Genomic DNA, 17,061 nt, shown 5'->3' with positions numbered 1-17,061 from the left:
TGTCCATATGGTGTATGTATCGTTATAGTAAAATAATACACTACTTATATAAATTGTGCACGTGATATCAGTAATGTACTGTCACAAAGTACCTTAAAAGGAATCTTTAGTAGGCAGCCTGGCTGAGTTTGGAGTCAAATATCCTGATTTCAAAACCTCAGCTCAGCCTCTGGTTTAGCTGTTATGTTTATAATGGATTAAGGGATTCATTATGTCTTGATTACATTAAATGTGCTGATCTCAACTCTGTACGGTGACCTTGGGATGAGTCTGAGGAGGGACGCTATCTCTTCTTGTCTGAGTCCCACCCTTAATCCAGAGAAACTAGTTGGAGTGGAGAAAGGGCATCTCAGCAACTGGGGAAAAAAAGAGAAAATTAATCTCTGCTGCTTGGGTATTAGATAACCTAGAAGCAACAGCATAGTCAAACTGGCACATTTAATCAAATGCATATTGTAGCAAAGAAAATGTATTTCTTCATGTATTTAATGTTTTTCACATTATTTATACAAAACACACATTGCATTATTTTATCAAGTCAACAACTTTACATGATCAAAACGAAGGCATACAAAGATCATACATTAAGAGGTTTTCACTGTACTGGATATATAATCACAAGCAACATGTAAAGCTATCGTATTAGGAGACACATACAATGTAACATACCAGTAGCTGGCTTGTTGCCTTCTCCTCCCACCTCTCTGGCCAGTCAATGTGTAGCACAAGCCTTGGGAACTCGGTGATAATCAAGCCCACAAGAGAGACACTAGTTAGAGAAGACAGTGTGCCATTCGTGTTTTATTAAATGCCGCAAAGTTTGCTTTCTGAGACCCAGGGGTGATCAATCTCTCCCGACATGTTTTTTCACTGATTTATAACTTATCTTTTAATGATACACTGAGATGTGAAGAGCAAGCTGTTTTCAGGCATGCACACTGTTCATGGTGGCTGAGCAGCTCTGTATATCAACCCAGATACAAAGCCTGTCACCTTTTTTATTCAGCTATGTGATTCCAGCACAATGGATCAATTTACTACATTTTTCCCTAAGCACAAAACATGCACCACACTTGTCCTCAAAAGGAAATTAAACTGATATTATATAAAAACATTTTTAATAACAAACCATTGTGTTAATCCATGTTAAATGTGTAATGTCCTGTGCGTTTATTACTAGATTTAAAAATGTCTGGATATGTTAGAATCACTTGAATTCTGTTCATTTACACTCCCACTGAGGGCCACACATTGTCTTTGCTTTTAAAAGCGGAGTTATCTTGCTGTACTGCTCTGTAGGTAAACAATACTGTCAGTTAAAAAAAAAAAAAAGAATTCCAGGTCAAATATTCTCTTTAAAATTGTGTCAACTTTGACTTTTTCCCTGATAATACAGACTGTTTCCCTTTCAACACACACTTCTTTCTTCATTTTCAGAACCATATATCCTGTCAACGTTAAACTTTTCCACGTATTTGTAAAAATATGTGATAGTAAATTAATACCAAAAAATATTAGCTCTGATAATAAACACAGAGCTACGCAAAGTGGGTATTATTGCGCAGGTAAACACTAGCACCTCAAAGGGGTGTTCTTTTAAACCAGACCTTTTTTTGCAGCGCCAGGGCAGCAGATGTTCCCGGCAGCCCGCCTCTCGCTTTGTTGTGGCAAGAATGGGAATTGTCTTGTCAGAACAATGTTGTGAAGCAGCCCATGATGGGAAACAATCCCATCTGCCAAACCCTGCAGCTATGCAAAGCATTCCCGAAGTCTGGGACTAACCAGGATAATCCACACCAGCCGCTCTCCATGACCATGAAAGGCTGGAAGAGGCGAGAGGGAACCGGGAACAAGAGCTGGGATAGAGGTACAGGAAGCCACAGCAGGAAGGTTTAAGAGGACGCTAACCATGAAGAAGTTGCATACTGAACTACACAATTCTGAATATACCTAATGAACTATTGTATGGACTGTAAATGGTTTGGCTTTGTAAACAGATATAGGTAATTGTTTGGATTGAACTGGAGAGTAAATAAAGCTACCTCTGCAAGACAAACTCTCTTTAGATAACTATACCGTGCAAAAGGTAACCAAACCTAGCATGAAGATAATTGTCCTGGGAATCTATTTTGGGAATGTGGGCTCATTCGCCAGTTCTGAAGTGGAAGCCCTGAAGTGTTATTAACTTTCTGAGAGCAAACGCTGACTTTCAATTTTTTTCCTGTGACATAAGATTTGGACACGTGTCATTGGTGCTGTAAACAACAAATTAGGTCCTGTAGTTGTTGGGTCAGTTTGCTGGAGAACTGTCCCCGCAATGTTGTCTTGAAGTTGTAAATGTTTTTCATTTTGTGATGAATTTAGTTGGGTTATTGGCAGCACTGGAGACAGAGGTCCTCTCCATTTATCAGCAGAGCAGGGATCCACCGTCTGTTAATAGTCACAGTAAAGTCTACAGTGCATCACCTGGAATGAGATGTGCCTAAGCTTTCTTTATTTTAAACGCAAGTAAAACAAATTGCCTATCATTTTCCATGGACACAATTGTCATCTTTGTGACCTAAGCACCAATATGAGTGGCTGCAGGTGGGTGCATGTGACACATGCTGCCTGTCCAAATCGCCTGGGAGCTTACGGTATTGTGACTGGGTGCAACTATTGACACGCTGGTTCAGGAGAGGCTCATAGTGGGGTCATTCCACATAATATCGTAGATGGAAGTACCTGGACTTGTTTTAGGATAAATCCCACAAAAGGCCTATAATGGGGGGGTGCAGGTGACAGATGAAAACAGGCACTGAAAAGGGGCCAGGTTTGAGAGGTTAGATCTAGCGAAGTATTCAATGTCTTGAATGAGCCCATAAAGTGTACGTCAAGATGTCAAGAACATATGTTAAATACTTTTCAAACATGGCCACTTTTTATTGCTCATTTCCATCCATCATGAGCACCCCCATAGTTTAGGCTTATAACAAGAATAACACAAGCTGCAGCAATTCTCCATCTACACTGCAAGCTTGCTGCAAGCCTATCCTGGATTCAAAACACAGTCTCCATGCCCATACAATCATCTACACTGCTAGCCTATCCTGGATTCAAAACACAGTCTCCATGCCCATACAATCATCTACACTGCTAGCCTATCCTGGATTCAAAACACAGTCTCCATGCCCATACAATCATCTACACTGCTAGCCTATCCTGGATTCAAAACACAGTCTCCATGCCCATACAATCATCTACACTGCTAGCCTATCCTGGATTCAAAACACAGTCTCCATGCCCATACAATCATCTACACTGCTAGCCTATCCTGGATTCAAAACACAGTCTCCATGCCCATACAATCCTGGGCCTCTATTTCTGAGACTACAGCCCGCCATGAGACTATAACTTATTCGGCCAAAGTTAGATTCACACCCAGCCCTCCAATAGCGAAAGGCTAGTGCACTAACATGAATGCCACAGACTTTTATATTTGGGCACTAAGTGCATTTTTGGCAGGGAAATCAAAATATATCATATTTTATTCATTTTGGGTCATCTTCTGAAGTAATTTTGCCAGACAGACGCATTTCTTTTCATTAAATTATATATATATATATATATATATATATATATATATATATATATATATATATATATATTTATTCTCAGTTGCTGGGTAGGTTTTGGTATGACAGACATGTTTGTAATAGGATCCTGCACAGGGCAAAGCATGACAGGGTAATAATCTGTAACACATCACATTATTCTTTGGGGTATTGTAGACATTTGTGTGGACAAAATCGAAAACAGTTTTACAGCTCTGTGTTGCATTAAAATGGCTCACAATGTATTTTCTATTGTAACACTTTTCGCAGACATTTTACACTGTGGGTATACACTTTAAAGTCTTTCCAAATTTTAAATAAATGTTCTTAAAATAGCCATTGAGTTGATTAGTCTTAAATACAGTGTAAAATAAATAAATAAATAAAATAATACATTACATATTACAATACATAGGGTTACCATATGACTCCACGTTCACTGGCACCGTTCGGACTGTTTCACACCCCAGTGCATTCTGGTAAGTGTAGTCCTGCTTCTCTTAAAGAAAATAAATAAGTGAAAGTTACCTGAGACGGGTAAAGCAAACCAAAATGCATTATACAAGTTGAACAGGCTGCGCTGCCCACTGTCCCAGTGAATAAGGATATGGCAAAGTTTAACTTTACCATTAACTTTTCCAAGTCCAATGGATTTCTTTTCACTCAACAACGAAGCCTGGGAGACCATGGCTTGGGGTTTGCAAGCACCGTTGCATATATCGTAGTTTTAATAGGCATTAATTAAGTTACGATTATCAAATAAACAGTTGCAGTTTATCTTTAAGAGGGGAACGCCCAGTGCCTTAGACATCACGTGGGCCGCGATCACATGATCAAGATCAAGTTATTGAAGAAGTAGAATGGAGGAACACTGAAGTTTGATTTAAACACGAGCTAAATCTGCAAGTCGATTCAACCGGTAGAACAAACTGAAACAAGGAAACTCGCTGGAAGACCAGATAGACATGAGACTGAAGTGAAATCTGCTGAAACAAAGAAGTAAGTTTACTAAATAGTTTTATAACGTTCTAGTTTTCTTAAGAACTGTACTTGCAAATAGTATAATCGTTAAATGGTATCTAAAAAGAGTTGTAATGAAAAGAGATTTTAGAAAACAAATAAAAAGGATATATGATGCATTGATCCATTGTAGTGTACAACAAACACTGGTGTGTCAATGGAGTAGAGTCCTTCTGCCAGTCTTGCATTTCAAGTCGAGCAGGTACTGTATGTGTTCAAAATGGTGGATGTTACTGAGACCTGCCTGTCTGACCTGTTGTGTTTCCCTGCAGATGAAGTGTCTGCTGGTGGCCAGTGAAAGCGCAGAGGTTCTGTTCTACTGGGCCGACCGTGAATTCGAGCAGAACATTCAAGATCAGTATGGACCCAGGCAGTATGAGGGAGACACAGTGAGACATCAGCCTTATATATTTAGTGCCATGATCCCCTATACAGTAAAATAATGTAGTGCATAACTCTTCCACTGGAGTAGATGTAAGATAAAATACAAATCTTATTGCTAATTTAATTGTTTGATTTGATTACATCTAAAATAGACCGATCGGTCATGTGAGTGAGAAGGTTTAAGGTGTGCCCAGGTGGTGGAATTGCTACTCTTTCCTCTCTCTCCTCCCTCTCCAGTACCCTGCATTTGAAGACAGCTTCAACACCCTGTTCGCTCCTCTGATCATCTCCTGCAGCACCCTGATTGAAAAGATTAACGACACCTACACCTCCTTTGTCACAGAGAACACCCATCTCTATATCCTCCACCAGGTACCCTGTGGAATAATGATATAATCATATTTTATTGTGTGATATGTAAGACTAACTATTGCGTTCCTAACATTACCAAAAAAAAAACATCCCTGTAGGATGGGCCTGTATTTAGGGATTAGTGGTTGACTTTTGGGAGGGTGGACTCACTTCTGCTTCCCCTGTTCAAGACCATTTCAATCTCCTCTAGACTTTTTTTAGACTTGTGTAGAATGTTAAAGACAATAAAAGAATGTGATGTTTATCTTGGTTTCTGTGTTGCAGTTTGGAGAATGCCTGTACATTGCTGTCAACGGGGATGGAGAGGAGACTGAGGCAGACTTGAGGAGGAAGATCTACGTGATGAAGAAGCTGATCGAGGTGCACTTCGGCATGGTGACCCTCAACAGCGCCCTCCTGAGGAAGGAGTAGGAACTTTATTAAGAAAATAAAACTGAAACGGCAACGCGTGCTTTGAGATTTGATCAATTGCAGTACAGGCCAGATAGCTGCATGCTAATATATTTTTGTCATTCATTCATTTTGAATTTGAGTAGCCTTTTTGTTTCATTAAAGGAGTAAACTGTTTCTCCCTCACACCTCTCCTCCTCCCCCAGGCTCCGACCCCAGGACACAGAGCAGCGGATTCAGCTCTGGAAGATGCTGCAAAGCCTTCTGGAAACGTACAGTCTCCTGAGAGAACAGGACCAGAGCTTTCTAGTGGAGGTGAGGTAGCGGAGAAAGTGAGCAGAGAGAAATTTGTCTTTATGGAACATGAAAAGGGAGATTAATTTCCCCATTATTAAAATCATGGAGTGAATTGGAACTGCTTGATGTGATGTTGGTTGTTTGTGATTTAGCTTGTTTGCTCGCCTCGCCTCTTGTGCCTGTCAGTGCTCATTCACTTTCCTTTCATTTACTTTGTTAGCCATGTGTCTCTCCCCCTCACTGACCTGCTCTCTGTGTCCCCCTGTGGTGGCAGGCGGTGGAGCGGCTGATCCACCCCACGCTGTGTGAGCAGTGCATCGAGTTCCTGGAGCGGCGTGTGGTGCAGCAGATCAACGGGAGCCCCGAGCGGGCTGGGGAAGAGGTGCTGCATGCTTTCATATTGGTGAACACCAAGCTGCTCGCCTTCTACTCCAGGTAACCCTGCTCTTTATCGTAACACTTCATTTGTCCAATTATATAAAAACACTTGTTAATAATTCTTGCTAGTATTACTACCTTCATTGGTCTCGTAACTAAGGCATGATTGCACTAGCCATGCAGTCATTCAGTTTGTACTTCATGCAGTAATTATAAATGTATTTTATTCTGATTGTCGATTTATGCAGATGGTTTTTGATTAAGAAATAAAATTGCTTGAAATAAAACTGTTTGTTTTGTGATAACATTTACAAAATGGTTTTTATTGAATTATCATTGTAAAATACCCTACTGAATCCTATCGAGCTGTTTCAATGCTGACCAGACCCTAGTGGTAACTGCAGTAAGGAGGAGCTGCAGTTTACTGCTGTTTTAATGTCTTTCGTTTGTCTCCCTGCAGCCGCAACGCCAGTTCGCTCAAGCCCTCTGACCTGCTGGCCTTGATCCTCCTGGTACAGAACCTGTATCCTAGCAACAATGAGCTGGACGATACAGCCCTCGAGGTAGGCAGGACCAAAGGACTTGTCCTGGAGGTTTGATGAACCACCAGGGCTGATTCAATAGTTTGGCCATGTAAACCACAGATCATGTTTGGTGGTGTTCACAAGTGTTAGGCACTTTGTCCAATACACTTTGTTTAGTGATTTATTATTATAAAAGTATTGCAAATTTCCTTTGCAATTATAACAAAACAAACTTCCCACACCATACTAACCAGTTCACTTACAAACATGCCCACAGTTTGCCTAACTTACTTTACTAGCTAAACTTTTTCATTGGCCAGTCAGCCATTCCCTCTGCTTTCATTGGCTAGCAACTCGGCTGAACTTGTAACTGGTTCTGATCCGCTTCTCTCTCACCCAGCTGTCCACACAGCCTGTCTACAGCAGCAGCAGCAGCGGTGGCAGCATCCCCATTCAGAGGGCAGGAGGAAGAGGGGGCACTTCTACTAACACCACCAACTCACCCAGCACAACACAAGAGGTACACTTGGAGGCATTTCCAGGGGAGGGCAGTTTGAAAGTTAGGGGTTCTGTTGAGGGAGAGTTGGGTGCCTGGTTATAATGAGGTGTAGAGGGTACACATTGAGGGAGAGTTGGGTGCTTGGTTATGGTGAGGTATGGAAGGGTACAGTTTGTAGGAGAGTTTGGGGTTTTGTTTTAGTGAGGTATAGAGGAGAACACATTGAAGGAGAATTTTGGCCTCTGTATTGTACAGGAAACTGTATTGTATGTAACTTTAAATAATAATCTTAAGTGAAACTTTTTTTTTTTTTTTAGGGTCCAGAAGTGTTCTACACCCCAGAGCCGTCTCCCACAGGCAGGGAGTCAGGTGGGTGCAGACAAGCTCGATTTGTGTGTGTGCTTGTTTTTATATTAACGCATCTTGGTCCTGCACTGTGGCTGGTTTTGTGTGAACTCTGTTCTGCGTCCAGCAGCCTCTCGATGTTGGTTTGGTGGCTCTTGGGTACAAGAGGCTTGACCTGACACTGTATTTTCATTTCAGATGCAGCTGAGATGGAAGGAAAGAGCACGCCTGTCTTTCAGTTTGTTGATCCCGATGTTCAGGTAACACTGATCCCCATCCTCCTGTTGGAAGCACTCTGCTCTCAGTATACAGGCATATACAGCATCTTATTTGTATATTTGAATGTGCAAGACTGCCGGTGCCTTGACTCCAGCCACCAGTAGTCATCTGTATACTATTTTTTGTTTTACCTTATCGCTTGATTGATAGTTTTGAAGTCTTCAGTTGCTTGCTACGTAACCTCATTGTATTTATCTTGATAGGCTCCGGTTCCTTCATGTTTAGTCCTGTTGGATATTTGTCCTAATGGCTCTGCTTGTTTTAAGATGGCAGAGGACAGCCTGAAGACCCAAGCGTCCCAGCCCCCTGACCCAGCGACCCCCCGCAGGGTCTTTCTGGAGGCCACGTTCAAGGAGGGTTACTGTCCCATGATGCCTCACTCCATGTACTGCCTGCCCCTCTGGCCGGGCATCTCAGTGGTGCTGTTGACCAAGGTTAGACAAGCCTTGGCTATGGGTGGGTTGAAGGGATGTGCTCTTGTTAAACAGCAAGCTGGCTATTATTTATTTAAGTCTGAAATTTTATAGCTGTGAATCCTACAAATATATGACAACAAGCAATGGCATTTTTAAAAGACAATGACTTTTTTAAAAAGAGGGCATATTGCTTGAATAAGAATCTAGATGTATTTTTATTAGCTGTAGTAAAGTGAGAATTGAGTATCTCTCCCTCTTCAGATCCCACACAGTCAGGTGGCCGTGTCTCTATACCAGTTTCTCGAGGCGTTCACTGTGCTGGAGAAGAAGCTGAGTGAGGGACAGGAGGGGGGTTCGCTCCCCCGCATGCAGCCCCCCCTCTCTGAGCTCCGTAACAAGCTGGACAAGTTCATTCGGGCCCTGGGCAGCAATGAGATACAGGTACCACACAGGGGTTAGAGCCGAGAGACCGGGTAGCAGTGCCTTGCTGTTTCAGTAAGTCAGTGTAGCCCAGGCTTGATTTAAAGACATTCAGATGAAATGGAGCATTTTTAAAACATTGTCATGTCCTAGTTTCCTCAGCTGCAGAACACCTGGACTGACTTCAAGAACAAGGCATTTTCCAGAGCAGCGCAGGGAACCTCCAGAGAGTGAGTAAAACATCCCTTAATAGGCAGATAAAAAGCTTCTGGTATGACAAAGGGGCTCTTCCTGAGATGGGACTGCAAGTAGGGTGTTGCAGTGTGTCCAATCCCTGGAACTAAAACCTATTTTTAAATCTTCCCATGCGAGCCAGGAACCAGATGAGTTGTTGAGATTTTTTTTGTTTTGTTTTGTATCTCTATTCAATCTGGAGTTTCCAATTACAAGTGGAAACAAGATCTATGTGTGTGTCCACAGGCTGCTGATGTCCTGCCGTGCAATGAAGACTTGGTTGTGTGCTGTCTACAGGCACTACTTCGTTGTGCAGAGTCACAGGAGCCCTCAACGCCTCTCAGTGAGCCTGCAGGAGAAGGCCCTCGCCATGATGCAGTAAGCGGTTGTTTTTATCAAACAAACTGGAGATGTTTTCAGTGCTCAAGGTGATCAAACATGAGACAGTTAATCCACAGAGACAGTACTTTCAGGCAGCCACAGTACTGGACACAGCACCTGAGCTGCACTGTGTTTTTTATAAAGAATTTACCACGATTTCTTCTGCACTTCATACTATTTGCTACTGTAAACCCTTTCTCTCACCAGGTCTGTCCCACATACAGTCACAAACAAACTAGTCTCATAAACGTTGCCACTCACACAGTCCGACACACTTATGCTACATAACAGTAACCCTCTTCCTGTTTTCATTTTCAGGGAAAAGCTTATGGATTGGAAGGACTTCCTATTGGTGAAGAGCAAAAGGAACATCACCATGGTGTCATATCCTTCCAGTCCAGTAGCCACCTACTCTAGGGCCCTGTCAATATATGCACCCCAATAAATGCCAGTAATTAGACATTGATAATTCAGTTGTCTAGAGCTAATAATGTTATGGTACAGTAGAGTGTTCAATTCATACCGGTTCCTCCGCTGTTCTATGCTATTCCTCGCTGTCGCTCTTTCCTTATCCTCTGCAGTGCCAAGCTGGATCTGTGTCTTCCTTAACCCTGAGCTGTACCTACCTGGAGGACTTCCCAGGACTGGTCCACTTTATCTACGTGGATCGCACGGCAGGGCAGATGATTGCCCCCTCCCTCAATGTGACGGACCTCTCTACCACAGAGTTGGGCAAGGGGCCGCTCGCTCACTTCATTAAGAGCAAGGTGGGACAGGCAGACAGGGGACACCCCTCACGAACAGGCCTGAATGGGATGTTCCTTTAATCCTTTATCAAATAGTTGTTTGGCCTCTTGCCTTCAGTAGATACCAAGTCTGTTGTTGTTGGGGGGGGGGGGGGGCAACAGTAGTAATACACGCCCAGGCCCAATTTCTATAACCGCCTCCCTCTCTCTTTAGGTGTGGTCTCTGGTTGGAACAGCACGGCGCTACCTACAGAAAGGGTACACTACAGTGACCCTGAGAGATGGCGATTATTACTTCTGCTACTTCCTGTGGTTTGAGAGTGAAACGGTAGGGCCTGTGTTTTTTTTTTTTTTTTTTTTTTAAATATATATAATATTGGAAGTCCAGGTATTTTCCTCTGGGTGGAATTACAGACTAGACTCAATCAGTTACATTGCACTTGCATTTTCTATCTGTGTAAACCTATGCATGACTGTTTACCTTACTCTGGACCATTGCCTCCCCACAGGGATACAAGTTAGAGGGGATTGAGCTGCCTGTCCTGTCTGAGGACTCTGCCCCGATAGGGATGCTCGCTGGTGACTATTACAGGTACTGGTATATTTAAAATCTGGTCCTGCTTTTCCTGCATCACGCTGTCTCTACAGGTCACTCCCCACTGTCCTGTGGCTTTTTTTCTTGTTAATTAAATACTCCTGTTTTTGGCTCCCCTACAGGAAGCTTCTGAGGTACTACAGCAAGGACCATCACACTGAGATCGTGAAATGTTATGAGTTGCTGACCATCCACCTCGGGGTGATTCCCACTGACTGCATCGTCCAGCACTGCTGTGAGCTGGCCAAGAAGCTATGGGAGCCCACGAGAATCCCCCTGCTGTAGAAGTGTTCTCCAAGCTGCTCCGGAACCTCTTGATTTCCCCTAGTTTGAAGAGGTGCTGCCCACTCTGCTCCAGGGAGCCCCCCTAATGCCCTTGCTGTAGAGGTCTTTCCCAGGCTGAGCCATCTTGAACCCCCATTGCACAAGACTGATTGATAAGACAATAACACGTGGCCTCCCTGGAGTTCAATGTTGGTGACATTTGAAAATGTTAATGCAGATGATTTCCTAGTAAAAAAAGAAAAAACTCGCCACAGCTTGTATGGGAAAGTAAAAGCTCAACAGGGCCAAAGTGTTTTTTTTTGTTTTTGTTTTTGTTTTTTTTAATTTTGGATTGAAATCTGTGTTAATGCTTCCTCATGAGCATTCATTTATGTTAAAGGTTTTTTTATTTTATTATTATTTTTTTTTATTTACTTTAATAAATGATTGCATAACATGGTAGTGCACAGGAAATTTAAAATAAGCATTCTTGTCTCTATTTACAACCGAATAAGTCTTCCATGTTCCTAGTGGATAACATGAGCTGTCGCTATGGTGATCCATCAGACTTCCAGAACCAGAGTTCTGGGCTACCAGCTGACCCCCTCCAGTCAGGTCATTCACTGCTGCAGCTCATGAATTTTCTCAGCTCCCCCGTTGAAGTGACTGCGCCCCCATGGCGTCCATGCTCAGAGTCTTGTAGTAGTTCAGGGGGCCCTTGCGGTGTTTCAGGTCATATCCAAACCCCGCTAGACTGACCTTGTCACACAGATGAAGCACCATGACGACTGCCATCACACCCAGAGTGGGCACCTTCTACCAGAAAGAAAGACGAGTAGTTTTTAGTTGCTGGCAGAGTAGAACTTAACTTTAAAAGGCTTTAGATTTTAGCATCGTTGCCCACCCCCTTTTGTATTTAACAACGTGACTCACTAACAGGTGTTGTGAGACAACTGGCAGCTTTTCATTGTAACATCGTTGGATACTGGTCTTGCACAAGGTATCCTGTGAAGCAGCCAAAATAGCCACAGCACATCGGCAATAGAACCCTTGCATTATTCAGGCTCAGGACTGACAAATAATTCAGCAAGCATATTTATTAACAATTCAGCAAGCATATATCAGCATAATCAAGATTAACAGTCGTGTTTCTGGGAATGCAGAAATTTAAGGGTGACGCTGACCTGGCTGAGACTGATTAGGCTTTGTTGGAGTGTGGGGTACTCCAGGAAACCCAACGCGGTCTCCCGGATGATCTCGGGGTTCAGGATTCTGGAGTTTTCAGCATGAAGACTCCACATTGTCTGCCAGAACCACAGCTTAGTTCACCAACCCTACACAGAAAAACAAAGGAAGGAAGACTGCCTTGTTAAATAACGGAAGTACAGGAGCTCTACACCTCTACAGTGCAGCATGTGGTATAAGAAGGTTCTGGCTGTTTAACTGCTGTACAGAATATATGTGGTCTTTCTAGGAAGATCATATTTCCTTCATAAATTGCAGAAAATAACAGAACATTTGGGGGAATCTACTTTTCTTTGTAATTGTGTCAGCAAGGGCTGCACAGTCTTAGACAGGAGGTGGTACAGTACTTTTAAGGCAATTATTAATAAAAGTACAGGCTATACTTTGTATGCACAGATTTTCTGGTGATGTATATGATGGTACTGAATCTAAGCATTATTTTTAAGGGGGTAAATATTAATATAGGTAAACATCACGGTGTTTTTTTTTTAGCTGCTAATGAATTCCCATCTTAAATTTAAATAAGTGAAAAAACTGAGAGATACAGATCGCTTACAGATTGCTTGGCCATAACTGTGGTGAACCAGTCTAGGTCTCTTGTACAGCGCCACAACCAGCAGTGAGGTATTGCTGTGCTGTCTGGCAGAGTGGGGCGCCCCCTCTGGGTAGGTCAGACAGACGGTAGTTCTGTAGCCAACGTCCTCCTCAAAACCAGACTGTTTAACCTGGCATGAGGGGTATGAATAATACCATGAATTCAGTAATAACAAAGACGACTGTAACAAATGATAGAATTGTGACATAATGGGTAGAGGTTGTATGTAGCATTCTCAGGTCCAGACCAGGCACCTTGGATCTGTAAAAGCTAAAAGAGACTACCAGGCACAAACACATGGCACACTGAGGACGTTGCTCTCTTTTACTGCTGCTTTCACCAACCTTTTTTAGAGGGTCGTTTGTTATCCTATCAATTTGAGGCAGTCATTTGTACAGTCTGGAGGTTTAGATTTATTACAGAATGCATATCTGGTATGCCAAATACAAATTCTTTAGTTATTTGATCTGTCTTGTAGAGTCCATTTTTACTACAAGTGTGTGATACATACCCTGAGTGAACCCTGTGCTCGGTGTGCGGTCCCAGCTGGCTCCATCTCTGCACCCCCTAGCTCGAAGGATAGGCTGGTCTGGAGCAGTCCTTGCAGGGCACAGCCTGCTCGTCACTCCCCTACAGACCCAGGGGAGGGGGGAGTCTCTCGAAGTGTGCCTAAGACTCCTCCCTGCAGGAACACTGAGACCCCAGGAGGGAGCTGGCCTTGGTAAGCCTCTCTGAGCTTGACCCGGCTCCAGCCAGGGCGACAGGACTGGGACAGGAGGGAGGTGGAACGGTTCTGCAGAACCTGAAAGAGGCGAAGTAAGTCCTGCCTTCACTGAGTCGAGAACAAGATAATAGCAAGGCCAAAAACAACAAGCGCTTTTGATGTATTTCCCTAAATGCAGAGAACTTCTTAAGGCTGTTCTAAGACTAGGAACTACCTTGGACAACAAAAAGCTCTTGATGGCTGGATAACTGGGCTTCCCTGTCTATTGCACAATCTATAACATAAATATTCCCCAAAGGTTTTAAAATGAAACTACAATTTACACTATTATTGAAAATAGTTTATTGCACCTAAATTCCCTATTCTTTATTGCTCTCAGCATTATTTACTTCCCCATCTATAAGGAACAGTGCATGAAAGACATGCATATTATTCGGAAACTCATGTCAAGCCGTGTATAGAGAAAAAGACTCCTGTTAGGTTGGCCAATGTAGATGCAGGAGTTGGTGTATCGGTGTTTGTGTATTGAAGTCTCTCTTGGGTTTGTGTGTATTTTACCTCAACAAGCTTGTGCTCCATGCTGTGTTCTCTCCAGATTGTCAGCTGCCTGGGGAAGTATGCAGGGCAGAGCAGTACAGTGTAACACCCAGCCAGGAGAACAATGGACAACAAGAGGTTCTTCTGCCTGCCACACAAGAACAAACCCATGGTGTCGGGGTGCAGACTTTCTGTTTTGTTGCACTCTGCACCTTGAGGACGTCAGGCTATACTTACAGAGCAATACTGTCAAAACTGAAACCGCGTACTCACCTTAGTTGCTGAAGACTGCTACAGAGGTGGATCACACAAGCAAGGTTAGCATGAACTATCTCTATTGTCAAAATTCAGTGTTCCATAAGTCTTCCGTTCCATCATTCAACGTCAATATTGAGAGAGGTTTTGGAAAAAGCACACATTCATATGTGTATCCTAGTTGAAAAATTGTATAAGCTAAGCCGAGTGTGTTCCTATCACCACAAACACTGATTACACTACATAGTACTCACAAGCTTCTACTTGATGGTTCACTAGTTTTGCCCACTGAATCAACACACCATATAATCTTCTCTTTAACTGTAGAGGGCAATTTTAATTTGAGTGAGATAGTTCTGTATTTACACCCTGGTGACCCCACCTATACCTATTTTTCCCTGTAGCACAACCAGGACCTACATATTTGTTTTAAATGTTCATTGTTGTTTTGGTTTTTTTTTTTGCACTACAGTACCTCAAACGCTAAACCTCAGAATTTCCTACAAAATAATCACGTCATGTGCTATGGTTTAAACTCCCTCCAATGGTCAAATAAATACATAAATCACTGGTTAGTTCTCACCAATGCGCGCGCGGGCACACACACACACACACACACACACACACACACACACACACACACACACACACACACACACACACACACGTCTTAACATGGTTGCATTTTCTAAAAGTATTATTATGTGTATTAAATATGATATAGGACACTGGTTTAAATAAAACAAAAAAGAAAATGCCATGCTGATTTGATCTAAACAGCATGTCCCAATATTTCTAGTCTTTAACTATCAGCACTACAGTTACCTAAATAAATGTACTATGAATGGGATTAACAAGGACAGAGTCAATGGAAACGTTTTGCTAGTAGCCTTTATGATAGGATCAATGGAAATGCTGTTAATGTGATTTTTTTTGAGTGATACGATCTGCCTTTTGAGTTTTATACTTCAGTGCTAAAAGCCTGCCCCACTGCCCTTTGATACTGAAACCATGTGGTAAGTTATTTCCCTTGCTGTTTGTTTTCTTTTCCTTCCACACACTTTCCCTCCTCCCCAACCCTTCATACTGTATGCGCACACACGGTATTCTGCCTCTCCTCTCACACACACAAATGCAGAGCTGTAAACATGTCAATTGAGGTCACGTTATCAACATGAAGTGTACGTTGCATCTTTGTGAATATCCCTCTGTTTGTAATATTAATGCTTTCTCCAGTACATTAAAAGGAATCTGAACAAATATGAGTAATTGTACTGAGTAATGGGCAAGGTATAACACATTACGGTAAAAACATAATCCAGCATCGCTTGGGACCAGAAAATTGTGTCGGATTATGGAGTGTGCTGGTCTACCGAGGAACTGTAAAATCTAATGCTGTACCTCAAAAAGATAAAGGTATAAATGACAAACTATTCGAACATTTAAAAAAAACTGTTACAGTTATACAGTGGAAGTATTGTCCCGATATTCCCTGTTCAAGGATTGTATTAACTTTATGTTGCTTTCTCCCTTATGTAAACAAGAAATTAACTGTAGATGTACCATACCCTTGTGATACATGTGAATATTTACAACATCCATTACTTGATCATTTAGATTTACATCTGCCGTTCTAAAATACCTCAAATATCTCACTGTCACATACCCCCGTCTCTCTGAATAACGGTTGAAATTCTTCCTTTCGGGTTCTTTATGTACCAACAATTTAATCTTCTTGTATGGAGGTACAAACTCAGCACATCTGCTTAAATGTAAATGTATCCAATTTCTCGAATGCAGTCTGTATTTAAAGTATGAACAACAGCTGCGACCACTTTGCGCAGTAAAAAAGGCTGCGACGCGATGCGTCCCGTACAGCGCACAGTGAAGCGGGGCTGCTTGCTGTTTGCGCATGGCGTTACGCATTTATCTGCAACAGAAGTACTGTACGGGTTTAGAGTTTTTCAGGATTCTGAAACAAACAGCTCGTTGTCTTTACAGGAAACAGCTCATTCACAGTTTTTGTTTTTCATTTTTTAAGCTATCACCGATTTATATGCCTATCATTTGCTGACCTACATAGCTGCACTTAAATGCTGCGTGCATACACAACCAAACAATTTACAGATGCTCCCAGATTTGTATTTTCAATGCAAGACATAGTGTATTTTTAAAGGAAACAAAGAAAGCGCATAATCAAAAGTGTTTTTACATCCATTTCCAAGATTTCACGGACTTGGTTTCACGATTTACGTGACCTCTGTGACAAAACCGCAGCCTTAAGTAGATAAATGATTATTGTTTGTGATGTAAGAATGTTTCTCTCTTTACGGCTTTGTTTGTCGTGTTGGACACCCCAATAGGATACGTGGAAATGACCTTCAGATGCTGCTGTTTATCTTTGACTGATTTTGTCCATTTTTGCTGTCTTGGACTCGAGCCAAGCAACACGGGAATAAACATGAGAGGTTCAACCAAGGTACTATATACTTATTCACCATTAACATTTTGCTCATGCCAAACCAACCGTCTTAAATATAATAGTAGCCTACGCATGGTTCTGTCAAA

General features: G+C 42.3%; 2 protein-coding genes across 3 annotated transcripts; one reads left to right on the top strand and one right to left on the bottom strand.

Annotated features, from left to right (window-relative positions):
* Positions 1–4,423: 4,423 nt before the first annotated feature.
* LOC121326110 (Hermansky-Pudlak syndrome 1 protein homolog) lies at positions 4,424–11,170 on the top strand. Of its 2 annotated transcripts, XM_041269278.1 has the most exons (19): positions 4,424–4,592; positions 4,886–5,002; positions 5,235–5,369; positions 5,634–5,776; positions 5,966–6,074; positions 6,331–6,491; positions 6,895–6,997; positions 7,359–7,478; positions 7,775–7,826; positions 8,001–8,062; positions 8,348–8,515; positions 8,759–8,938; positions 9,071–9,147; positions 9,398–9,529; positions 9,851–9,916; positions 10,155–10,299; positions 10,493–10,606; positions 10,788–10,870; positions 10,996–11,170. In XM_041269278.1, exons 2-19 carry the CDS (start codon positions 4,886–4,888, stop codon positions 11,156–11,158), a joined length of 2,130 nt encoding a protein of 709 aa, XP_041125212.1. In that variant the 5' UTR covers positions 4,424–4,592; the 3' UTR covers positions 11,159–11,170. The 2 variants fall into 2 exon arrangements, with proteins under 2 accessions (XP_041125212.1, XP_041125213.1); XM_041269279.1 differs by lacking the exons at positions 4,424–4,592; positions 4,886–5,002; positions 5,235–5,369 and having other exon boundaries at positions 5,638–5,729.
* Positions 11,171–11,712: 542 nt separating this feature from the next.
* Positions 11,713–13,164, bottom strand: LOC121326111 (lactosylceramide alpha-2,3-sialyltransferase-like). The gene is made up of 3 exons (XM_041269280.1): positions 12,939–13,164; positions 12,322–12,471; positions 11,713–11,953 (listed from the first exon to the last, which is right to left on the bottom strand). Exons 2-3 carry the CDS (start codon positions 12,436–12,438, stop codon positions 11,783–11,785), a joined length of 288 nt encoding a protein of 95 aa, XP_041125214.1. The 5' UTR covers positions 12,439–12,471; positions 12,939–13,164; the 3' UTR covers positions 11,713–11,782.
* Between the last annotated feature and the right edge of the window lie 3,897 nt (positions 13,165–17,061).

The sequence above is a fragment of the Polyodon spathula genome, chromosome 13, assembly GCF_017654505.1.
Source record: "Polyodon spathula isolate WHYD16114869_AA chromosome 13, ASM1765450v1, whole genome shotgun sequence".
Taxonomy (NCBI): Eukaryota; Metazoa; Chordata; class Actinopteri; order Acipenseriformes; family Polyodontidae; genus Polyodon; species Polyodon spathula.
Note: the sequence above shows the minus strand (reverse complement) of the source record. Positions and strands in the feature narration are given on the sequence as shown.

Excerpts from the sequence above, each read along its gene's own strand:
- LOC121326110 (XM_041269278.1), top strand. The coding sequence starts at position 4,886 with ATGAAGTGTCTGCTGGTGGCCAGTGAAAGCGCAGAGGTTCTGTTCTAC. Across the intron at positions 6,492-6,894 it reads CTGCTCGCCTTCTACTCCAG|CCGCAACGCCAGTTCGCTCA; the intron begins GTAACCCTGCTC and ends GTCTCCCTGCAG. Across the intron at positions 9,530-9,850 it reads AAGGCCCTCGCCATGATGCA|GGAAAAGCTTATGGATTGGA; the intron begins GTAAGCGGTTGT and ends TTTCATTTTCAG.
- LOC121326111 (XM_041269280.1), bottom strand. The coding sequence starts at position 12,438 with ATGTGGAGTCTTCATGCTGAAAACTCCAGAATCCTGAACCCCGAGATC. Across the intron at positions 11,954-12,321 it reads GCCTAATCAGTCTCAGCCAG|AAGGTGCCCACTCTGGGTGT; the intron begins GTCAGCGTCACC and ends TCTTTCTGGTAG.